General features: G+C 39.1%; 5 protein-coding genes across 7 annotated transcripts in view; all 5 read right to left on the bottom strand.

Annotated features, from left to right (window-relative positions):
* Positions 1-47: 47 nt before the first annotated feature.
* The window catches only part of LOC126694982 (putative FBD-associated F-box protein At3g50710), a 61961-nt gene continuing 37285 nt past the window's right edge, over positions 48-24723 (bottom strand). The window contains exon 4 of one of the 3 annotated variants that reach the window (XM_050391555.1): positions 48-596. The gene's annotated coding sequence lies outside the window, so the exon portion shown is untranslated. Of the gene's footprint in view, positions 597-928; positions 1365-24723 lie in introns of those variants that run through there. The other 2 variants (XM_050391557.1, XM_050391554.1) reach the window with 2 other exon arrangements.
* The window catches only part of LOC126694984 (putative FBD-associated F-box protein At3g50710), a 93474-nt gene continuing 70824 nt past the window's right edge, over positions 2074-24723 (bottom strand). Inside the window, exon 3 of the transcript XR_007645942.1 lies at positions 2074-2094. The gene's annotated coding sequence lies outside the window, so the exon portion shown is untranslated. The remainder of the gene's footprint in view (positions 2095-24723) is intronic.
* LOC126694988 (F-box/LRR-repeat protein At3g59190-like) lies at positions 2550-4133 on the bottom strand. The gene is made up of 3 exons (XM_050391571.1): positions 3028-4133; positions 2744-2884; positions 2550-2657 (listed from the first exon to the last, which is right to left on the bottom strand). Exon 1 carries the CDS (start codon positions 4025-4027, stop codon positions 3065-3067), a length of 963 nt encoding a protein of 320 aa, XP_050247528.1. The 5' UTR covers positions 4028-4133; the 3' UTR covers positions 2550-2657; positions 2744-2884; positions 3028-3064.
* On the bottom strand, positions 22116-23442 carry LOC126696040 (putative FBD-associated F-box protein At3g50710). Its single transcript, XM_050392828.1, has 4 exons — positions 23199-23442; positions 22726-23045; positions 22431-22571; positions 22116-22307 (listed from the first exon to the last, which is right to left on the bottom strand). The coding sequence occupies exons 1-4, from the start codon at positions 23440-23442 to the stop codon at positions 22116-22118; spliced, it is 897 nt and encodes a 298-aa protein (XP_050248785.1).
* LOC126696039 (FBD-associated F-box protein At1g66310-like) lies at positions 23452-23706 on the bottom strand. Its single transcript, XM_050392827.1, has one exon. It carries the CDS (start codon positions 23704-23706, stop codon positions 23452-23454), a length of 255 nt encoding a protein of 84 aa, XP_050248784.1.

Here is a 24723-nt window from a genome sequence, read left to right as displayed (position 1 = left end):
GCAGCAGGAAGCCATTAGCATTATAGTTCTTCTTCCAGAACTATCAGTTTAGAAAATAACTAGAAATTTAACATTAAAAATCCTAAATTAACTCAAGTGCAGAATAGGGGTGGGACATTACAAGATATTTTGTTCTCTCTATTCAGTATGTCAACTGAAGCATAAGCAAAACCTTCAGAAAACCACCTTTTTTCTTCTTTTCCTTCCTCACAACTAATGCCACCATCAGCTTAACAAGACTAAAAACTATAAAAAGTAGGTGAACAATGTCATGCAGAGTAAAAATAAGGTAAGACTTGACGAAAAGAAGGTGGTAGAAGAAGCCAAAGCTATACAGATGAGGAAGAAAATGCAAAAGGAAAGGATTGGAAAAGCTAAAGTCAAAAGGTATCCATCTCAGAAACCATCTTAAGAGCAGATTAGATGAATAGTTTTTTCACATGCCATCTGGTCATAATATTGCAATGAAACTGTACCTCAGACAAGTTAATTGTAAGTTGCCCATGCTACGCCAGTCCAATGTTGAAACCTCATGAGTAAAAAGTTAAGATGGAGAAGGGCTTAACAAGAAGCACCAATGCAGATGAGTAGAGCAGCTAATGATAAAAGATTTATAGTTACTTATCAAAAAACAAAAAAAGATTTATAGTCTCAACAAGAAGCACCAATGCAGGTGAGTAGAGCAGCTGATGATAAAAGATTAATAGTATTTTTAGATGTCGATCAACAATTAGTTTAGCCAATATCTAATGGAAGTGATGTGATGCATTCTTATATATAGTGTGAGTTGCAGCAGATGCGTACTTGTAGGAACACACTTGTTGACAGTATTTGCATCCCCTCTTCCAGTCATGCAATAGAACTATAGAAGAACTAACAGGTTCTGCATCAACTATCAAACATATCACGATGGCAGACTCATTTCACATTAGAACCATCTAATTTTTTTTGTTATAGTAGCTTCTTAATCAAAAGCCAAACACATTCAAGATAAGGGTGTTATGTACAGACCACAACCAGGTTCTCAGAGTAACAAATACCATTTTTATGGATGATAAACTAAACATGGATCATCAACACATTTCCCCCAAGAATCAATAACACAATTAAAAGACAAAGGACTTACACAACTATTTAATAAATACTACCATTAGTAAGCCAAAACCTTCCGAAGGCATTTACTTTTGAGATCTTACTTTATCATTTTTTTTTTCTACAATAAGAAGTGCATCTTAATATATCTCACCCTAATGGAAGTATATTGGGTACTGCAGTTGTGCTTATGTAAAACATTACATAAGGCAAACAAAACTGGGCAAATAGGCATGAAAGGAGGTGCCATGTAGATGTAGCCATACACTGACCTGTTATGCGAAAGCAAAATGTGTGAGATATGTAGCAGCAAAAATGATTTGGTAAAAAGTAAGCTTGTGAAAGAGTAAATCAAACATTCTAAATCTTTCATCCACATATAATACTTTCAAGAGTTACATTCAACTGTTTTATTACTTCAATTGTCGCTAGTTACCCAACAGAAGGAGTAAGCCTAGAATCTAAAAATTCAGGCACATAAACTATAAAGAGCTAACAAAAGCTCACTTATGAACATTTCTCTATCAAAGTTTTAGTCTAATTCAAAAACAAACAACACTTACGAAGGTCAAATGGATGTCTTGCAAAATGGTTATCACAAAAAACAATTTCTACTGCAAGGAGGTCAGAGAACATTGGATAATTGATCATCTCTCTCTCTCTCTCTCTCTCTCTCTCTCTCAATCAATTCAAAGGAGGGAAAAACATGAAAATTTAAAAAATAAAAAATAAAAAGATTAATAAGAGCATACCACCAGCAGAGGGTCTACAATAAAAAGAAAATATTTGTATCATTGCCTTTGGAATTAGTTGCAGAGTACCAGTTAAAGAAGTATACCTCATTCAACTCTAAGTAGACATGTTGTTGAGCACCTCGGGAACATTGATAGTTTCTAAGAACACTTTCCTTCGACTCTCCACTAGAAACTTGAAATGTTGCTGTCTTCAAAACTCTTGCCTCCTTTAGAACATATTTCACAAGTTCCACTTCATCGTTCAAACCTTTAAATCCTCTGTAATAAAAACTTGTGAGTGATGACAGATTAGCAGGATCATATTGTGGCCAGGGACGGACCTACACTATGTAAGAGGGGGGCCATTGCCCCCCCCCCCCCCCCCCCAAAAAAAAAAAAAAAACTAGTATAAAAAAAATTAAGATTTGCCCTTATATATATATATATATATATATATATATTTGTCTCTCCTCCTCTAAAATATTTAGATATTGACCTACAAGAAAATAAATAAATAAATAAAATTCATGCCCCTTTAACTACACAACCAAAATAAATAAATAAAATATATGGACTAAACAAAAATCGCACACAAAATAAGAAACACTTATTTTGTATGTTATACTTTGTTGATGTGTTTTATAATATGAAATTTTTAAGAAATATTTATTTTGTAGGTAGTATTTTGTTGAATATGAAATAGATATTAGTTTATATTTTCATAATTTTTTTTTTTTGGTTTTAAGCTTTGCCCCCCTCAGGTATGAATCCTGGTTCCGTCCCTGATTGTGGCTCCTTCCAATATAAGTTGCTTTCAACGAAATCATAACCCTGATGACAACAAACACAGCAGATCATAAGTGTAAGTTTAGGGAAGATGAATGATCAACAGAAATACTTCTATTAAATCAACTAACCCTAGTAATAACAAGAGTTTCTAGATTAGGAGCTTTTTGGAGTAAGTATTGTAGCACATTCCAGCTACAACCATTCACTTTAAATTTTAGTTCCACCAAATTCTGGAATGAGGAAGGATAAATATTTCCCATGTTGTGCCACTGCATGCGAGATTAAAATCACATCAACATCAATTTGATAGAACATAAAAGCGAGACTATAACCTCGTATTGTTCTAAGAAATTGAACTAAAGATCATAGGTTTATTGAAAAATAAATAAAGCACTTATGAAGGGGATCTAACCTCCGTGCCACTTGAAGAAAATGAGAGGAATTTGACGTTATTCAGTGCAGCAAAAATATTGAACTAGTATAGAAGTATAGACATCGTCAAATATAGAAGTATAGTCATCGTCAAATCTATAAGTACAGACATCCGCCTGAACTAGGTTGTTTGGTTTTTCATAGAATTTGATGTAGCCTAGATCACCATCGAAATCAAAGTACTCAAGAGCTGGGGCGTTTATCTCGAGTTCATAATCAGAGTCATTAATACCGCTGATACTTAAGCGTTTCAGCGTGGGTACACATAATTTATACTCACCCTCAAAATGGTCAGTTGTAAATGACAAATCTTCGAGGACAGGGCAGCCAGAAATGAGTTTCAAGAAAGAGTGTTCTTGTGAATTAATGATACTCGGCAACAAAATACGTACTAAATGCAGGATCTTTAGGCTCGGGAAATAAAACGATAATGAAGGGGTATCAACATCAATATCAATATCAATAGTACCAGTTAATTTCAGAACCACTAATGTCCTGCAAGAGAAAAAGCTTGGAGGCAAATTCAGATTTTCCTCCCTAGCAGTAAAAATGTCGAGATTAATTTCTTTTACTTTACGAGCAGCGGCAGTGCGAAGCCATGCCTCGAGATGGGAACCGTCCCACCAAAATCGCCATATGAGGCGAAAAGTTTGGAGCTCTCCACATTCTTGTTTAGCCAAAACACTTGACACAACATGTGCAAACATGATCTCACGTGCATCTTCAACATCATCATCATGAAGCGAAAGCTCCAAAGTGTTGATCTTGTCACTGTCGAGGTCTAGCTTTGGGACGAGAGTCCAAAGGAGCTTCCACCTGGTTGACAAAATGCTAGTGGCGACTGACTCTTTGGTTGGAAGGAAGGAGAGAATGTGGCAGAGAAGAGATTCCGGTAGACTACTAATCCTGTCGACCACTGCATCTTTTCCGGGAGAGAGTGTCTGGCGTTTTGAATTTGATTGAGTGGACGATTCGGCCATCAAAGAGGTCAAAGGTTTAGGGTTTGCTGAAGCTAACGGTTGGAATGCTGGAGTTACAGTTTCTTTTTCCTTTTTTTTTCTTTTTTTTTAAGAGAGAGAGAGAGAGTCATTCCTATGCGGCTATGCCACCGGTACATCCACCACCAACTACCACAAGTTTTTTGACATTTTCAGTTTTTTTGTTTATTTTTTCTTATTTATGGTTGCTGTCGCTTTGGATTTGGAATTTTGGATTTTAGAATTTGAAATATAGGGAGTTAGAGCATTCATATCAACTCTTTTATAAACGTGTAAAATACATATTTTGACAACTTTTATACATTTTGAACTAAAAAACACTCCACATCATTCCGTTTAAAAGTGTGTAAACTTTTGTAAAATTATCAACTAACTATAGTACCTGTGTAAATTTACACGGGCACTGTAGCATGTGTATTTAGTTTTTTAATAATTTTTTCTCTCTCCTTAGTTACTTGACTCTCACCTCCCTCTATCTCAGGCGTTGTGTGCTCTCTTTCTCTCACAAAAAACCCACTCCATCCTTTCATCCTAAGTTCTCTCTCCCTCTCTCACATCTCTCTCTCTCTCGTTCAAAGCATGCCACCAAAGTTCATAGCGTGGCGAGATCGGCGCTATGGGTCACAACGTGGCGAGATCGACACGTGGCGTGGTCTCAATGGTGGCAGTGTGGGTTTGGGTCGATGATCGATGGCGGCGACGTGGGGAGGTCTCGATGGTGGTTTAATCTGAGTTTATAGTGTGGGTTGGTCTTGGTTTGTGTTGGTTTGCTTGGTCTGGGTTGATTTGGGTTGTGGGTTGATCTGGGTATGTGTGGAGGTGTGGAGGCGTGGAGGCATGGAGACGATGGCATTTTGATCGGTGTTGATTTTTCTTTGTGTGAGTTGATCGATGTTGATTGATCTGATGTTGATTTTTCTTTGATTTTGGGTGGAGATCGGGTGGGTTCTGATGGAGTTTTGATTGGCGTGTCTGGAGATCGGTTTCTGATTTAATGGCTTTTGGTTTCTGATGATGGTGGTGATGGTGGCTGGGTGGTGATGATGGTGGTGATGGTGGCTGTGGGTCTATGAGAGAGAGGGGCAGTGAGGGAGTGAATAATAAAAAATTGTAAAATAATGAATATTTTATTAAATAAATGTGTAGAATAGATAAACTGATGTGGGTGTTTTATAAAAGTGGATATGTAAAATAGAAAAAGTAGGTTTTTTCGTGTAAAATAGACAAAAAAATTAAAAGAACTGATGTGAATGCTTATGGACTAATGATTATACAAAGCAATCACACCAGTCTGTGTATAATAGAAAAATGTGTAAAATTTACATAATTTTACTTAAAAATTACTCACATCAATCAATGTATAATTATATAAATTTACATGATTACTATAGAGCAATTGCATCGATCTCTGCAAAATTTTCCATCTATTTTATCATAATAACTTACTTTTTTCTATTTTACAATATGGGTTTGATGATTCATATTTTTTTGTATGTGGGTTTGATGTTTCTTTTTTTTTTTTTTCTTTTTTTTTTTTGGTATAATAGGTATAACGATTCATATATGTTTGATGAGTTTGGGATCTAAATTTTTGTATGTGGGTTTAATGAGTTTAGATCTAAATTTAGGATGATTTTAATGAATTTGTAGAGATGCTAGGATTCAAGAAGAGATAGTCAAAGAATAGAGTTAGAGGAAGAGACAGAAGATGATGAGAAAGGGGAGAGAAAATATAATAAAAAATTAAAATACAAAACTATATATTTACACGGTTAATATAGCTAGCTTGCATATTTACACAAGCAATACACAGTTTGATGTGGGTGAGTTTTGAGTAATATTGTGTAAATTTCATAACTTTTTCTATAATGCACCCACTAATATGAGTGCTCTAATTGTGTATTTAGTTGTTTATTCTTTCTTTGTATATCTTGAGGATGAAGGATGTGAGTTGATGATGGTTGTTGTGTGTGAAGTAAGAGAAATAATTTTAAAAAATCAAGAAAATTTGACATTTTAATGAAATGAAGTGTAAAATAAATAATCTGATATGAATGTTTTGAAAAGTGTACGTGCAAGCTAAGTTTAAAAAAGATGAAAGCTTGTATTTTCTAAGTCTTAAGAGTACATTTAAACATCATCTTTGTTATATACTAAAAATAGTGATTTTGTGGGCTATAAAAAGGGATAAAAAGGCAGTGAATGGAAAGATTGGAGATGACAAGAGAGTTATGTAAGGTTGAATTTATTCAACCATCTAATTGGCTTTATTCCGTGCCAAATTTGCTTGTAATTCAGCATTTAGTAACCCTGTATTTAGGTGGGATTGTTGTAAGGGTAGTGAGTGAGATAGTGTGAAGATTGCTCAAGAGTGTGCAAGAAAACAGAGAGTCGCGGCTGGGACTCGCGACTGGACTCGCGGCTTCAACCCGCCAGAATCTGCACACGTGCCAAGCATGCTGGAAGATGAACAGTCATGCTAGCTGGAGCACTACAGGACAAAACAGGACAACTGGCCATACGGTTAACTCGCGACTGGAACTCGCGACTTAGTCAAGCCGCGAGGTCAAGCCGCGAGCCACCCCTGTTTTGGAAAAACCTGACGTTTCGCAATCCACTCCTCTTCAGTATAAATACCCTTTTAACCCACGATTGAAAGAGAGCTTCCAGAGAGAATTTTGAGAGAGAAACCCTAAAGAAAAACCAGATTGTTTTACCCACAATCTCTACCTTAGAGTCTCATCAAAATCCCTCACTCTCTTCCTCTCCATTGTCAAATCCTTGAGAGGCCTTTATACCAAACCTGGTTCTCACCATTATCATCTCTGTGAGACAGTCGTTTGGAGTTCTGGGAAGCAGTTAGGAAGGAGCCAATCTTTATTGGTTGATGCTACGGTGAAGTAGCGGAATCCGGAAAGCTAGAAAAGAAAAAGGTTCGGCGCAACCTCGTTGGAGCAAGAAGCTTTGAGGGCTTAGGTGCATTGGGTAGATTAGGCTTGGAGGGTCTATTGCTGTCCTTGTATCCCAACTGTATTTTCTAGTGGATTGATTACCGCTTGGAGGGCGGCGGAGAGGTTTTTCGCCGAGGTCTTCGGTTTCCTCTTCGATAACATATCTGGTGTTATCGCTGTGTTTGCATCTTCCTTCCTCTCTATCTCTGCCTTTACATTATCTGCTGTGGTTTATTTTGTTGTGGCTTAGATAGTTGTTTAATCAATACCATGTTATAGCATATGTTAAGTTTCCGCACACTATTGTTTAACATATTGCGTGTGTTGATTAAATTGGTTTTTTGGGGGTCTAAACGTTCAAAAGTGTTTTTGTACACGTTTTTGAACTTTCAATTGGTATCAGAGCGGGTACACAGCTGTTTGGTGTCATTACCATTTGTGTGATCCTAGACCCCTGTGTTGTGGTTGCTGTTCTTGTTTATACCATGTTGAATTGTAGCTCAAGTGTTTGTGAAAATGTCTCTATGCACATGACTGAAAGGTGTCTTACTGATGACCTTGTAGAGTTATTAAAAACTAAGAAACATGCTAGAGTTTTTGTTCACATGCTGAAATTTCTTGAGAATCAGAATCTTGTCTTACACAGTAGCATATCTGAATCAAAATCATTGATTAAGAAATATAAAAGAAAGAATAGAATGTTGTGTGAAATGATTGAGAATCTGAAAATGAAAAATCAATCTAAAAGTAGCATGAAACCTGATGATGAGTTTGTGTTTGAAGGTCAAGAGTGTCTATCACATGTGAACCTATTTGTGCATACCTCTTTAAAAGTGTTTAATGCTTGTCTGTGGTATCTTGATAGTGGGTGTTCTCGCCATATGACAGGGGATAAGTCACTGTTTAAGTCACTCAAAGAAAAGGTAGGTGACTATGTGACCTTTGGGGATGGAAGCCATGCTCAAGTCCTAGGCAAAGGAACCATTGAGATACCCGGTTTGCCTCTGTTGAAAGATGTGCTGTTCATAAAGGGGCTGAAGGCAAATTTGCTGAGCATCACTCAAATTTGTGATGACAACTTTCTGGTACAATTCTCCAAGAAAGGATGTTTGATCATCAATAAAGAGGGGATTCAGGTTTTGGAAGGAAATCAGACTACGGATAATTGTTATGGAATAGTTCCCACGGCACCAATATCATGTAGAAGTGCTCGGGTCGATATGTTGGAGCTGTGGCATCACAGATTTGGGCATGCCAACTTCAAACAAGTTGCCAAAGTCTCCAAACTTGAAGCAGTTGAGGGACTTCCTAAGTTTGGAAAAGTAGAGAAGACCATTTGTGGTGCATGTCAAATGGGGAAGCAAACTAAGGCAAGCCATCACAAGGTAAATGTGATAGCCACCTCTCGTTGCTTGGAGCTACTTCATGTTGATCTGATGGGGCCCACCAGAACTGAAAGCCTAGGGGGAAAAAGATATATCATGGTCATTGTGGACGACTACTCAAGATACACTTGGGTTGAATTCCTTAGAGAAAAATCAGAAGCTTGTGAGAGGCTAGAGATTCTGTGCAAGAAACTACAAAATGAAAAGGGGATTCCAATAGCCAAGATTAGAAGTGATCATGGGAGAGAATTTGAGAATGCAAGATTCGAGTCCTTCTGTGAGAAGAGTGGTATTAAAAGAGAGTTTTCAGCTCCCAAAACTCCACAACAAAATGGAGTGGTAGAGAGAAAAAATCGTGTGATTCAGGAAATGGCAAGAGTCATGTTGCTGAATAAGCAAATACCTCAAAACTTTTGGGGAGAAGCTGTCAACACCTCGTGTCACATTGGCAATAGGATTTTCTTTCGAGCTGGTACAAAGAAGACTGCATATGAGATATGGAATGAGAAGAAGCCTAAAGTGAAGTATTTCCGGGTATTTGGAAGTAAATGTTATATCTTAAATGATCGAGAGAATCTTGGGAAGTTTGATGCAAGAAGTGATGAGGGTACTTTTCTTGGCTACTCTACTACAAGTCGAGCATATAAAGTGTTCAACAAGAGAACAAAGACTGTGATGGAATCCATAAATGTCAAGATTGATGATGCCTTACCTAAGGTGGAAATGATTAATGATGTAGAAGGGCCGAGCACCGAAGAGCCTGATGTTGAGGTAGAAGCTTTGGATATAGAAGGTGAAGAACCTATACCAGAAGTAGAATCGACTCCCATCAACCCAAGAAGGGAAACGAGATCGATGTCTAGAACTTCAAGTCCTCTTACTCCACCAGAAGTTCATCCTCCTATCTCTCGTAGTGATGAAGTTTCCACTTCAAAAAGGCCTTCCTCAAGAATTCTCAAGAATCATCCGGAAAGTAATATCATAGGATCACTTGATGACGGTCTTCGCCTCAGGAAAGGAAATATTCTGCTAGCCAATCATGTAACATATCACTGTTATCTTGCACAGTTTGAACCAAAGAGGGTTGAAGAGGCTCTTCTAGATGAGAATTGGGTTGAATCAATGCATGACGAGCTGAATCAGTTTGTGAGAAATGACGTGTGGGAACTTGCTCCACGGCCTGAGAACGTTCATGTTATAGGCACAAAGTGGATTTTTAAAAACAAAACTGATGAAGATGGGGAGATAATTCGAAACAAGTCTCGATTGGTGGCTCAAGGCTACACACAAGTAGAAGGGGTGGATTTTGATGAATCATTTGCTCCGGTGGCAAGACTCGAATCCATTCGAATCCTCATGTCCATTGCGTGCACCTTGAAGTTCAAACTTTATCAAATGGATGTTAAGTGTGCGTTTCTGAATGGATATCTAAATGAAGAGGTTTTTGTTGAGCAACCAAAAGGATTTGAGGATCCTCATTTTCCAGATCATGTATTAAGATTAAAGAAAGCACTATATGGTTTAAAACAAGCGCCTAGAGCCTGGTACGACCGTCTTACACATTATCTTCTAGATAGAGGTTTCAAGAGAGGGTATGCTGATCGAACTCTATTTGTCAAAAATGATGAAGATTATCTCCTTGTGGCACAAGTCTATGTAGATGACATAGTGTTTGGAGCAACTATCGAAGATCGTGCTACTGAATTTTCTGAGGAGATGAAGAAGGAGTTTGAAATGAGCATGGTGGGGGAGCTCACATTCTTTTTGGGTCTTCAAGTCAAACAACAGAAGGAGGGTATATTTGTATCTCAAGAGAAGTATGCCAGAAATATTGTCAAGAAGTTTGGCCTAGACTCCAAAAAACATGCCTCCACTCCCATGAGCTCTGCCACTAAACTGAATGTGGATTCATCAGGAGTTGAAGTAAGTCCCACGTTGTATAGGAGCATCATTGGAAGTTTGCTCTACCTTACAGCAAGTAGACCGGACATTGCTTTCAGTGTGGGCGTTTGTGCCAGGTACCAAGCTAATCCAAAGGAATCTCATCTGACTGCTGCTAAGCGAATCATTCGATATGTGAGTGGTACTGCAAACTATGGTCTGTGGTATTCAAAAGACTCAAATGCGTGTCTTGCTGGGTATTCGGATGCTGACTGGGCTGGAAGTGTAGACGATCGGAAAAGCACTTCAGGTGGCTGTTTTTATCTTGGTAACAATCTTGTTTCGTGGATGAGCAAGAAGCAGAATTCAGTGTCTCTATCTACTGCAGAAGCAGAGTACATCGCTGCTAGAAGTTGCTGCACTCAGCTTCTTTGGATGAAGAAATTACTTCATGACTATGGAATTCCTCAAGAAACGATGTGTGTCTTCTGTGACAACACCAGTGCCATCAATCTTTCCAAAAATCCTGTTCAGCATTCAAAATCGAAACACATAGAGATACGTTACCATTTCATTCGGGATTTGGTAGAGGAAAGAGTTGTGTGTCTTGAGTTCATACACACTGACAATCAAAAGGCGGATATCTTCACCAAGCCTCTCGATGGTCCACGGTTTGAATCCCTCCGTAAGACCATTGGTGTCGGTACAATTCCTTGACTCTCTTGTGTGTTGAGTGCTTCACTGTTTTTATATCTGTCTGTGTTGGAGCACACATTTTTTTTGCAACTTGTTTCTTGCTTGCTTGTTCTTTTGTGTTTGCTGCTGGTTTTGTTTGTGTCTGATTCATTCTTTTTGTTTCTTGAGTCAAAAATCCAAAAATCACATAAAGAATTTGAAAATCAAAACACTTGATTGACTTTGTTGAGTTTTTTGTCTTAAAACTCGTTTTGCCTTGTACCTTTGTGCTAATGGCTTTGTGCATTGTCGAGCATTGCTTGTTTTCATGCACTCATATCACTTTGGGAAAAATCTTGAAATCTATGTGATTGTTGTAAATAGATCTTCAAACTTGTCATGAATGATTAGTGAATGGTTATGTTGATCTTGAAACTTGCATAGACTTGTGTCTATATCTCTTCCCATTTTTTATTTTTTTTTGCTAAAAAGAGCTCCCTAAATGTAAATCTCCAAATGAAAAGAGATATTGAGCTGCAAAAGCCTGTCGCACATTCTAGTATTTGACTAGGAAAAAGGGTAAGCGACTTTATATTTAAAGTGAAATTTCTTTCAAAAAGGCCAAAGGCCTATTCTTCAAAGAAAAATGTTATATATCCCTCTCACAATGAGAGATGATTGCCTCAAAAGATCAAATGTTATGGCTGAAAGTAGAGTCAAATGAAAGGCTCCAAGTTATGTTATCAAGTTGTGTGGGAAGTCATATATTCATATTTCTATAATTGAGATTGGTCACATGATCTAGTGCTAATTGTGTATGCCTTGGTTGAATTGATCATTGAAGCTTCACATTAGACAAAGGACTATTTCATTGTTGATATCCACACACAACACACAAGTTTATGTTTGATAAATGCCCTATTCATTTGTGTGATTGTACTTGATAAAATGTGTTTTCACATGCTCAATCTTTGTTAATTCAAGCACAAAAAGATTTTTGAGTGTTTTAGGTGTTTTTGGAAAGTGTTTTGCTGAAAAATCTGAGAATTTCAAAAATACAGTTTTGCCCTGTTTTGGCGGCTCAGTCGCGGGTGTGTCAAGTCGCGTGCTTCAGTCGCATCTTCGCTGGTCAGTTTTGGCGACTTGTTCGCGAGTGGAAGGTCCAGTCGCGAGATTCACTCAGAGATTTTCGCGGCTCAGCTCGCGACTCACTCGCGGGTAGACCTTCCAGTCGCGAAAAACACTTAGAAAAATTTTTCAAAATTTTCATCTTAAGTGCTTTGGCGGCTTGAGCTGGCGACTGTGTGGCGACTTGAACCAGTCGCGAAAATCGCGTGTTTTGGTCATACAGGGGCAGTTTTTAAAATTTTCTGTTTTCCCTCGATCTTTTTGTGACTATTCATTGTCTTTTTCTTCTGCACTTTCCCTTTCTCACCGTGCCTTCATTGTCGATCCCCATTGTTTGCTTCTTCTCCGCTAAAAATCGTCGACTCACAGGTATGGTTCCTTGTCTTGCACTCTAATTGTCCTGTTGTTATGGTTTTCCCTCTGGATTATTCTCGTCTGAATATGGGTTTTGTGTTGGGCTTTGATGTCATCGTTGTCCTTTCTTAGCTTATGATAACCTGTGCTTCTGGTTTTGAGCTCATTTATTGTGTTGGCTGTGTTCTTCATCATATGCTTAGCTAGGGTTAGCTAATTTTTGTCTGATCTGTTGTTGCTATCATATTTCACTTTGATCTTGTGTGGTATCTTGTTAATGTGGTGTTGATTTTGGTCCCTTTACAGTTGTTTTTGTGGGCATATTTGATCTCTCTACTGTGTAGTTCTAAGTTGGGCCTTTGGTGTCCCTCATTTTTTTTCTGACCATTCTCATCCAGCTGTTAGGGTTTCTTCATTGTTCCTACATTTTCACTAACCCACTGCTGATATAGTCTGTTGGATTGTGTTTTTGTCATTTCCCTTGTTTCTAATACAGACTGGTCATGTCTCCATTCAAAAAGGCTGCTGTGAAAGGAGGTTCTTCCAAAGGAAAGGAACCCGTAATTGATGTTGATGAAGACACACCTCTCCCGAAAGTGACTCGCTCTTCATCACAGCGATTCGATCCCAATAAGTTCCGATCCTATTCAGCATATCAGTCATATGAGAACTTCTTTCTTCATGCCACACCACTACTAGAGAGAGCAGTGGATCTACCTTCACTTCATAACACTGACATCCCGATATACTTTGCTCACAAGGATTGGAATTACCTTCTCTCGGATCCGGATATCGTGTATGACGAGTTGGTTAAAGAATTTTATGCTAATGCAATTGTGGAGGGAGATGAACTTAAGTGCTGGGTTCGGCAAAAGAGCTTTTCTGTCTCTCCTACATACCTGGCAGAAATTCTTCACATTAACAGACCAATTTTTCGTCATTCACCGGTCTATGACGATCTATGTCCTGATGAGGAGCTTCTAAAACAAGGTCTTGGTCAAGACTTGGAATTCTCGCCAAATGGAAAATCCATCAGTGTTTCCTCCCTTTCTCCGAAACTGCGAGTGCTTACAATTGTGATGTTTCACAATTTGTACCCTTTGTCCAGTACTGGGTATATGAATCTCGGACGAGCTTTGTTTCTTCATGATCTGGTTTCTGATGAAGAAATTGACATTTGTGCTCACATCTTTCATGTTCTGCGCAAAACAGTTCTTCGCAGTGAGTCTCGGATCTGCATTCCTTTCTGCAGTCTCATTTCACGGATCTTGAAGCTCAAGGGGATCTATCCATCGACTGATGAGTCTCCTATCCCCAAACCGAGTCCGATCAACATGCGTACATACAATGCAAGTGTTGGACATAGTCGGAAGAGAGCCAAACCAGAAACTTCTGCATCTCACAGTGATTCTCAGTTCAGCAATCTCTCCCTCGATGAGAAACTTGATCGCATTGTTTCCTCTGTCCACGAGGTGAATACAAAGATGTCTGGACTCACTGCTTCTCTACACCATCAAAGCAACCGATGGGACATGAAGTTTACTTCTCTTCAGACTCAGTTGGATCAGATTCAGAGAAAACTAGAAGAGGATGACTAGCCTATTCCATGACAAAAAGGGGGAGTGATAGGCATAATCAGAGGGGGAGGATATTACCCTAAGGGGGAGTGTCACTATCTAAGGGGGAGTGTCTTTATTTTTTTTGTTTTTTTTTTTTTTTTCTCTTTAAGTTGATATATTATGTTTTGTAAAACTGTTATTCAGGTATTTGTTAGTTTGTACCCATATGCTTTTGTAAGCTTTGAGGGTTTATGTTTTATGCATAGTGTGTAGGCCTTGTGGTATGTACCATGCTTAAGTGCAGCCTTTATGCTATGTGAAATCAGTATTTTAAATCTAAATGTTCAGCATTGTGGTTTATGTACTGTCACTCTTGTGCCCTTGTAGGATTGTTCCTAGATGCATATGCCTTGTGTGCTATGCATTGGTTGAGTGTTGAGCATACAAGTGTCTTGCCTTGTGCTTGTTAACTTGTATGTCTTTGTGTTCATTCCAAGTGTGAATGAACACTGTGATCACTACCTTGTGGTGTTCACTTGGTTGATCAAGCCATGGTTTGTTCATTAACTCCATCTTATGCTTGATCTCTTTTTGCCTGTTTCATATGCATTAATAATTTTCTGCTTACAATGATCATGGTGTATTGTTGTGTTTCAGGAGTTTATGTTCATATGATTCAAGTGCTTCACAGCTTCTAGAATTAGGTGTGAGTGAGTTTTGATCAACTGTTCCCAACTCACATGTTAAGTCTAGAGTCTGTTTTAGGGTTTTGTCACGGAATAGCCAAAGGGGGAGATTGTAAGATGAATTTATTCAACCATCTAATTGGCTTTATTCCGTGCCAAATTTGCTTGTAATTCAGCATTTAGTAACCCTGTATTTAGGTGGGATTGTTGTAAGGGTAGTGAGTGAGATAGTGTGAAGATTGCTCAAGAGTGTGCAAGAAAACAGAGAGTCGCGGCTGGGACTCGCGACTGGACTCGCGGCTTCAACCCGCCAGAATCTGCACACGTGCCAAGCATGCTGGAAGATGAACAGTCATGCTAGCTGGAGCACTACAGGACAAAACAGGACAACTGGCCATACGGTTAACTCGCGACTGGAACTCGCGACTTAGTCAAGCCGCGAGGTCAAGTCGCGAGCCACCCCTGTTTTGGAAAAACCTGACGTTTCGCAATCCACTCCTCTTCAGTATAAATACCCTTTTAACCCACGATTGAAAGAGAGCTTCCAGAGAGAATTTTGAGAGAGAAACCCTAAAGAAAAACCAGATTGTTTTACCCACAATCTCTACCTTAGAGTCTCATCAAAATCCCTCACTCTCTTCCTCTCCATTGTCAAATCCTTGAGAGGCCTTTATACCAAACCTGGTTCTCACCATTATCATCTCTGTGAGACAGTCGTTTGGAGTTCTGGGAAGCAGTTAGGAAGGAGCCAATCTTTATTGGTTGATGCTACGGTGAAGTAGCGGAATCCGGAAAGCTAGAAAAGAAAAAGGTTCGGCGCAACCTCGTTGGAGCAAGAAGCTTGGAGGGCTTAGGTGCATTGGGTAGATTAGGCTTGGAGGGTCTATTGCTGTCCTTGTATCCCAACTGTATTTTCTAGTGGATTGATTACCGCTTGGAGGGCGGCGGAGAGGTTTTTCGCCGAGGTCTTCGGTTTCCTCTTCGATAACATATCTGGTGTTATCGCTGTGTTTGCATCTTCCTTCCTCTCTATCTCTGCCTTTACATTATCTGCTGTGGTTTATTTTGTTGTGGCTTAGATAGTTGTTTAATCAATACCATGTTATAGCATATGTTAAGTTTCCGCACACTATTGTTTAACATATTGCGTGTGTTGATTAAATTGGTTTTTTGGGGGTCTAAACGTTCAAAAGTGTTTTTGTACACGTTTTTGAACTTTCAAGTTATGTGGAAAACCCCAAGATTTAGGGTGAAAAACCACTATGGGATGAGGGTTGGTGTCATTATCCTCGTAAAAGATTGTATTGCTTTTTTTTTTGGGGAAAACATTGGTTTTTACACATCTTTTGTAGAATTTCTGTCTTTTCTCCCTATCTTTCTTTGCTCTATTTCCCTCACTATATTTTGATACCTAGTGACGAGTATCAAGATAAGATCGTCTAGATAAAAGACGATCTTAGCCACACTCAAGTCGGGGACAAAAGTAAACGTAAAATCTTGTCATCATACATCATCCTTTGAGGACAGCTAGGCCAGCACTCATTGAAGGTGCAAATAAATGCAATTAGAACAGCTAATAAGCAATGATTGCGCCAGAACAATTACAAGAGCAGTAATGGCTCAACGGTCATCCATTACACCTTAAATGGAATCATCATTGTCAATTAATGTCGCATTCCTCTCAAAAGAAAAACGCTCAGAACAGCATTAACAGACATAACTACACCGACCCAAAGCAAACTATAAAAAGGGAAATGGAACTCAAGTAAAGGACACATGAAATATTAGAGAGAATTGTGAGAAACTTCTTTTGAGAACTGATAAGTTGACTTTAGCATCGGAGTATCCTCAGCCGGCATCACGCCAGTTAAAACCTCCTTTGCCTTTCTTTTCTTAACAACAAGTACCAGAGATCGTCCATCGATATTGACGAGGAGCATACTGACGAGGTCAAGTTTCGACTTCATCAGTTTGGTGCTGTCTGTGGGGATTGACGAGTTAATCCTTTCTCAAACCATCGTGCTCTTACCAATAAAGCTCCTATCACTTGATGGACTCTGCACTAGCACCACCCCCAGATCCTGTGGTGATGGCTCAATAGATCCAAGCTCTAACAGCGAATGTACAAGAGCTAATGAAGCAGAATGAAGAATTGAAGCGTTGAGCCCATTCTGAGGGCAGCAACGCCTCGCATCATCGATGTAGCCGTAGCAGACATGACAAGGAGGCTAGTAGCCCTGAAAACAGTAAGGGAAAAGATGCAACTGAATACACAAGGTAGTCCATGCATGACAATGATTACATGATGAAAAGCTTAAGAAGGGAACTTGACGAAGTAAAGAATGCAATGAAAGGGAAGACGACGATGAACCTTAATGGCATGATCAAACGAACAGATTTACCTTTCACAGCCAGTGTTTTGGAGGGCCCTTTACCTCTAAAGTTTCGTTTGCCGCAACTGGAGTTCTATGATGGCACGAATGACCCTTTTAACCACATAGGGGCCTTTAAGACTATCCTAAACCTCCAATAGACCTCGGTTGAAGTTATCTACAGATATTTCCCTGCCACCCTCAGAGGGGCTGCTAGGGTGTGGTTTAGTAAGTTGCCAGTATCTTCCATAGCAAATTTTGAACAACTTAGCGACTCGTTTGTTTGTCATTTCATTGGAGGACAACATCACAAGAGGCCAACCTTTTACTTGTTAATAGTAAGGCAGCATGAAGGGGAAAGCCTGAGGGACTATGTAAAACGTTTCAACAAGGCCGTGTTGGAGATTAACGAAGCTGACGACCAGGTGATAATGACGACCTTCCAGGCTGGTCTTAATAACCCTGATCTCATCTTTTCATTGGGAAAGAAGACACCACCAACCTCTATGACGGATCTCATGTTCAAAGCCCAGAAGTATATGAACGGAGAAGACGCCCGTACTACGAGGGGGCTAATAGGAAAATGGAAGAAGGAAGAACCTGGTGATTCTCATGGTAAGAAGAGAGATTGTAAGGATTCATATTCGGAGACTAAAACCAACAAGAGTAGTTTTGACACTCCAAAGAAAAAGATGAACTTCATCCCGTTAGTGATGTCTGCAGATAAAATCCTGATGCAGATTAAGGATGAACCAGGGCTAAAATGGCCCAAGCCGTTAAACATGTCCTCTAGGAAGTGTGACCCGAAGAAGTACTGTCGTTTTCATAAGAATCACGGCCATTAAATTGATAAATGCCACAATCTAAAAGAACAGATAATAGAATTGATTCAACGGGGAAGACTCCAAAAGTTCATTAAGAGGGACCACTACCCCCGAGCAAGGGCTGATGACAACCCCTATGACAATGTCAAAGATGACGGACGAGATCATCCAAAGCAAGTTGTGGGCAAGATACAAACGATAACAGGGGGACTCACATCAGGAGGGTTGTACAAGTCTTTGAAGAAGACTTATTATAGGCAAATCAACAGTGTTCACATGAAGCATCCGTCCCCAAAGTATCAACGATCAGAGAGTGATGATATCACGTTCTCTGAATGAGATGCAAATGGGATTAAGCAACCCCATGATGATCCACTCGTTATTGTACTGGGAATTGAAGGTTTCAACACAAAGAGAGTATTGGTTGATAACGGGAGCTTTGTTGATATAATGTACATGACAGCCTACCAGAAATTGAGGTTGGATTCAAAGAGGCTTAGACCTTTCAAATCTCTATTGGTTAGCTTCAGTGGAGATTGAATTTATCTAAAAGGCATCATCACGTTGTCAGTCACAGTCGGTACACATCCAGCTCGGGTAACAAAACAGGTCAATTTTTTAATCGTCGATTGCCCATCGTCCTATAATGTCATCTTGGGACAACCTACACTAAATCGGCTCAAGGCTATGACCTCGACTTATTTCCTGAAAGTGAAGTTTCCTAACCCCAAACGAGATAGGGCAAATATGCGGTGATCAGCTTTTGGCTAGAAAATGTTACCAAGCAATGTTAGCTGCAAGAGAAAACCATGCATGGATGGTGGAAGAAGAACCAAGGAAACTTGCTCAGGAGCTGGAAGATGTGAGCCTAGTAGAAGGAGCCGCTACCAAAGTAACAAAGGTGGGAGCAGGACTTGACTCAGACCTGAAGGGCAAGATTGTGGAGTTCCTGAAGCAGAATCTGGATATCTTCGCCTAGACTCACGAAGACATGCCAGGTATAGACAACAAAGTGATAGAGCACAAGTTGAATGTTAATCCTACCAGAAAGCCCGTCTAACAGAAACAACTAGTTTCTGCTCCTAAGAGGATCAAAGCTATTGTGGAAGAGGTAGATAAGCTTTTGACTGCTAGATTCATTAAAGAAGTCTATTACCTTGAATGGTTGGCTAACGTCGTTATGGTGAAGAAGTCCAACGAGAAATGACGCATGTGTGTTAACTTTATAGATCTCAATTGCGCCTGTCCAAAAGACAGCTTTCCGCTTCCCAGGATCGATCAGTTAGTAGATTCAACAGCTGGCCATGAGCTATTGACCTTCATGGATGCATTCTCAAGTTATAACCAAATCCGCATGAATGAAGAGGACCAGGAGAAAACAGCTTTTATTACTACAGGGCCATGCCATTTGGCCTGAAGAACATAGGGGTTACTTACCAGAGGTTAGTGAATCAGATGTTTAGCAGGCAGATCAGACAAAATATAAAGGTCTATGTGGACGACATGCTTGTAAAGAGCAAGAAAGCAGAATTACACTTGGACGACCTCAGAGAAACTTTCGATACATTGAGGAAGTATCAAATGAGGTTGAACCCGGCAAAGTGTGTATTTGGGGTCTCATCAAGCAAGTTTCTAGGCTTCATGGTCTCACAGCGAGGCATAAAAGCTAACCCTGAGAAAGTCAAAGCCATATTAGATATGACATCCCCAAGGAGTGTGAAGGAGGTTTAGAGACTGATGGGGCATATAGCAGCCTTGAACAGGTTCGTCTCCAAAGTTACAGATAAATGCCTCCCATTCTTTAAAACATTAAAGCAGGCTTTCCAATGGACAGATGAGTGTGAAGAAGCCTTCCAAGTACTCAAGGATTACCTGTCCAAACCCCCACTTCTAAGTCTGTCCATCGAAGGAGAAGATCTATTCCTGTACTTAGTTGTCTCTCAAACGGCTATAAGCTCGGCATTGATCCATGAAGAGCTCCAGATTCGGAAGCCAGTTTATTATACGAGCCAGGCCTTCCCTACTTCCAGATAGAAAAATTAGTCTTTGCTTTAATCATTGCATCAAGAAAGCTCCATCCCTACTTCCAAGCACACACGATCTTAGTCATGACGTACTAGTCTCTACGAAAGGCGGTGGGTAAGCCAGATGCAGTAAGGAGAATGGTCCAATGGGCAATACAGTTAAGCCAATTCAACATTGATTATAGGCCCAGAACAGCGATCAAAGCCCAGGCATTGGCAGACTTTGTTGTTGAATTTACTGTGGCTGATCAAGATCCAAAATCAGATTACTGAACAGTGTATATAGACAGCTCATCAGCATCAGGCATAGGTGGAGTAGGTGTGATCCTCTTGTCTCCTGAGAAATACACCCTCAAGTATGGAGTCCGACTTCAATTCCTAGCAACGAATAATGAAGCAGAGTACGAAGCAGTCTTGACAGTCTTGTAGGTTGCTAATAATAGCTTAATTTTGCACATTTATATCATTATTAGAAAGCATTATCATACTTATTTTGAGTTAATTCATGCATTTTATAATTGGTTTTGGAATAATGCTAAATAATCAATTTTGTGCTTAATTGAATTTTAATGCATGAATTTGTCTTTTGTAGGATAATGAAATTAAATAAGTGGATTTGTGCAAAGTAGAAAGCTAATGGAGTTTAATTTTGCAAGGGCCATGATGAAGTCAAAGAAGGCCAACCAAATTAAATTCAAGTCCAATTGGAGCAAGGAATCAAAGGAAATTTGCACCTAATTCAAGTCCAATTCGGATTAGAATTCCAGCCTATGCACCAGTTAGTATTTGGAGCATAACTTTCGTCTCCGATGTCCAATCTAGATGATTCAAGTTGGGCTGGAAAGATAACTTAAAGGGATACAACTTTGTAGTTTACGAAAAGTCCAAATTCTGAAGTTAAATGGGCTAAAAATGTCGGTTAAGTGAAGCCTAAAAACCTAGGATTTCCTCCAAACGGGAATTCAACTTGTAATAGGATTCCTCGACCTATTTATAGGCTCTTTAGGGAAAAATTCAGTGAAGAGCTGCTGTAGAAAATAATTTAGGTTTTTGTAAAGTTTCTTTACAGTTTTTAGAATTTTATTTGTGTTATGGCTTATTAGAAACCTTGCTAAGGCAAGGGGTGAAACCAACCGTTTATTGGTATGTTATTAACAATTATTTATTGGTTTTAATACTTATGTTTGTATGTTCTTGATTGTTTTACTCATCTAGAAAAGTGTTTAGTTCTGTATAATTCTTTGATTTATCATAGACTCCGGGCACATTAAATGCTTAGTATTCCCTGCGAATTAATTCACTAGTTTTGTTTTGTCTAAAATTAATCAATTGCATGAAACTACCTTAGACAATTAATTCTTGAGGTTTTATTGTTAAATCATCCAACTAAAATCATCCTTCGTATGAATTTTAGTTGAGTTATAAAATAAATTTTGTTAAGACTACCAATAGATGTGTTGTGTGTGGATCCCTAAATCTTAGCACTTTAATATATTGTTATTTTCACTCAATTTAAATTACCTTTACCAAACTACCAAAAATCTCTTTAGTTAAACTTTATTATTTTAATTTTATTCTCTTATGGTTTGGTAATCAATTCTCTTTTCCTTGTGGATTTGACTTCGGATTTTCCGAGTTATTACTTCGCGACAATCCTGCACTTGGGAGCATTATTTAAGTCGCAGCAGTTGTAAAAGCCCTGGGTGTGAGAAACTTGAAACTGAACTCTGATTCAAAGCTCGTGACATGGTAGATGAACAATGAATATGAGGCCAAAGAGGACAGGATGAAGAGGTACTTAGCATTGACCAGTCAGTTAATTTCTAACTTTGATGATGTCAAGATTGCTCAGGTACCCCGGGAGGAAAATTCAGAAGCGGACGAGGTTGCTAGGCTAGCATCGTCGAAGACTAATGAACGAAGACCTGGATTGTACATGGAGGTGCAATACCTTTTAAGCATTGAGGGGTTAGACGTGAATTACGTCCAGCTAGGAGAAAGCTAGATGGATCCAATAATCACATATGTCAAGGATGGTAACCTCCCTACAGATCCCGTGGAAGCCAGGAAAGTCAAAGTTAGGTCGTCTAGATTTACAATCTTGAATGACGAACTTTACAAAAGCGGATTCTCACAACCTTACTTAAAGTGCCTCAATCCAGAAGATGCTGAGTATGTACTAAGGGAAATCCACGAAGGGGTATGAGAAAATCACTCTGGACCACGATCATTCATTGGGCAAGTTTCTCAAGAACATTTTCCTTCGACTTTCCTCTATAAACTTGAATTGTTGCTGTCTTCAAAACTCTTGCCTCCTTTAGAATATATTTTACAAATTCCTCTTCATCTTTCAAACCTTCAAATCCTCCATAATAAAAACTTGTAAGATGTGATGACAGATAGTCACGATCATATTGTGGCTCCTTCCAGCATAAGTTGCTTTTATCATAAGTATATTCTTGATGACAACAAACACAGCAGATCATAAGTGTAAGTTTAGGGGAGATGAAAGATCAACTAAAAATACCTCAATTAAACAAGCTAACCTTAGTAACAACAAGAGTTTCTAGATTAGGAGCATTCTGGAGCAAGTCTTGTAACATTGGCCAGTTACAATCAGTAACATTAAAGTCTAGTTGGACCAAATTCTGGAATGAGGAAGGATAAATATTTCCTACGTTGTGCCACTGCATTCGAGATTAAAATCACATAACATCAAATAGATAAAACATAAAAGCGAGACTATGACCTCGTATTGTCCTAAGAAATTGAACTAATAAAGATCATAGGTTTATTGAAAAAAAGAAAAGAAAAAAGAAGCAATTATGAAGGGGATCTAACCTCTGTGCCGTAAGGGGAAAATGAGAGAAATTTGACGTTATTCAGAGCAGTAAAAAGCCTGAATACCCATTCTCTATAAAATTCTTTGTGTATATCATACACATACGACTCGACATTTGCCTGAACTAGGTTGTCTAGTTTTTCATGGAATTTGATGTCTCGAAGATCACCTTCAAAATTGAAGTACTCAAGAGCTGGGGTGTTTATCTTAAGTTTGTAATTGCATAAATTATATACATTTTCGCTGAAACTTAAGCGTTTCAGCGTGGGTACACATAATTTATACGCAACCTCGAAAAGGTCAGTTGTAAATGACAAATCTTCAAGGACAGGGCAGCCAGAAAAGAGCCTCAAGAAAGAGCATTCCTATGAATTAATGATACTCGGCAATGAAATTTCTAGTAGATGCAGTATCTCTAGGCTCGAGAAATTAAAGGATAATAAAGGAGTGTCAATGTCAATATCAATATCACCGCTTAATTTCGAAACCACTAATGTCCTGCAAGAGAAAAAGCTTGGAGGCAATTTCAGATTTTCCACATCACAGTCATGCATAAAAATGTCAAGATCAAGTTCTTTGACTTTACGAGCAGCAGCAGTGTGAAGCCATGTGTCAAGATGGGAACCGTCCCACCCAAATTTCCATTGAAGGCGAAAAGTTTGGAGCTCTCCACATTCTTGTTGAGCCAAAACGCTTGACACAATATGTGCAAACATGATCTCACGTTAATCATCTTCATCATCATCATCATCATCATCAACTGAAAGCTCCGAAGTGTTAATCGTATCACTGTCGAGGTCTAGCATTGGGACGAGAGTCCAAAGGAGCTTCCACCTGGTTGACAAAATGCTTGTGGCGATTGAGTCTTTGGTTGGAAGGAAGGAGAGGATGTGGCAGAGAAGAGATTCCGGTAGATTACTGATCTTGTTGACCACTCCATCTTTTTCGGGAGAAAGTGTCTGGCGTTTTGATTCGGCCATCAACAAGGTGAATAGGGTTTGCTGAAGCTAATGGTTGGAACTTGGAATGATGGAGTCAACAGTTTCTTTTCTATAATTTTTTTTGAGTGAGATGGATTTTTCAGTAAAGTTGAAGTAATTTTTTTTTTTTTTTTTAAGGGCTTTGCTTCTCCTTCTTCTTCTTCACACTCTTAGAGCATCCGCAGTGGGCTGGTCAAATACTAAATGTAAAGGCTATTTGGCATTTAGGCCCAAAATATGCTCAGCAATTGGATGGCTAAACTGGTAAATGCCAAATTTTTTTAGCATAGCGCTACGGTACCATCTCATATGTGAGATGGTACTATAGCGCTATGCCAAAACAAAATATTGTATTTTAATTCGTTCAACCCCTCTCTCTTGCTACAGTACCGGGATTTTGCTATCTCTCTCTCTCTCTCTCTCTCTCTCGCCATAGCCTTCTTCTTTTATCAGATCAAAAGCAACAAATCAAAAGAACAAAATAGTAACAACAAAACAAAACTCTCATGAACCAAACCTCTCCGATCAAATGCTCAATCTGAATTCCTCTCATTTCCAATGGCCAACATGTTGGTGGCTACCGAGTCGCAACTTCTTGGTGACTGTTACTACCGATGCAGTGGAGGCACATCAATCTCAGCCACAACAAAGTCGCCTACACCCCATTCGGCGGTTCGGTCACTCTCAACCGTGACGATTCCAAGATCGTCTAGCACTACTCCAAGTTCGCACTCCGAAAGCTCTGGCCCTTCAACTCCATCGGCGTTTCTCTCTCCGACGTCGTTTGGAAGAACCCCAGTGGTCGCTTGATCGGTCTGTCGTGGAGTGACAATCATACTTTGCTCTGTATCGTTCAGAGGGAGGGAATGCTGAGATTTTATTGCTAGCTTTTTTATCTTTGAATGTTTATGGTTGTTGGTTTTTTTTTTTTTTTTTTTTTTTTGGGGTTTATTGCTGAGATTTTATTGCGATGGTGGCAAAATTTTTCTGGCATTATCTGTGGGTCCGGCGTGTGGG

Source organism: Quercus robur, chromosome 8 (assembly GCF_932294415.1).
Source record: "Quercus robur chromosome 8, dhQueRobu3.1, whole genome shotgun sequence".
NCBI classification, from domain to species: domain Eukaryota; kingdom Viridiplantae; phylum Streptophyta; class Magnoliopsida; order Fagales; family Fagaceae; genus Quercus; species Quercus robur.
Note: the sequence above shows the minus strand (reverse complement) of the source record. Positions and strands in the feature narration are given on the sequence as shown.

Bases quoted from the DNA above. Each gene is read 5' to 3' on its own strand.
- LOC126696040 (XM_050392828.1), bottom strand. From the start codon at position 23,442: ATGTTTGCACATATTGTGTCAAGCGTTTTGGCTCAACAAGAATGTGGA. The intron at 23,046-23,198 runs GTGATATTGATA...CTGTCCTTGAAG, and splicing joins AGTGGTTTCGAAATTAAGCG to ATTTGTCATTTACAACTGAC. The intron at 22,308-22,430 runs GTTAGCTTGTTT...TTATGCTGGAAG, and splicing joins AAACTCTTGTTGTTACTAAG to GAGCCACAATATGATCGTGA.
- LOC126694988 (XM_050391571.1), bottom strand. From the start codon at position 4,027: ATGGCCGAATCGTCCACTCAATCAAATTCAAAACGCCAGACACTCTCT.
- LOC126696039 (XM_050392827.1), bottom strand. From the start codon at position 23,706: ATGGCCGAATCAAAACGCCAGACACTTTCTCCCGAAAAAGATGGAGTG.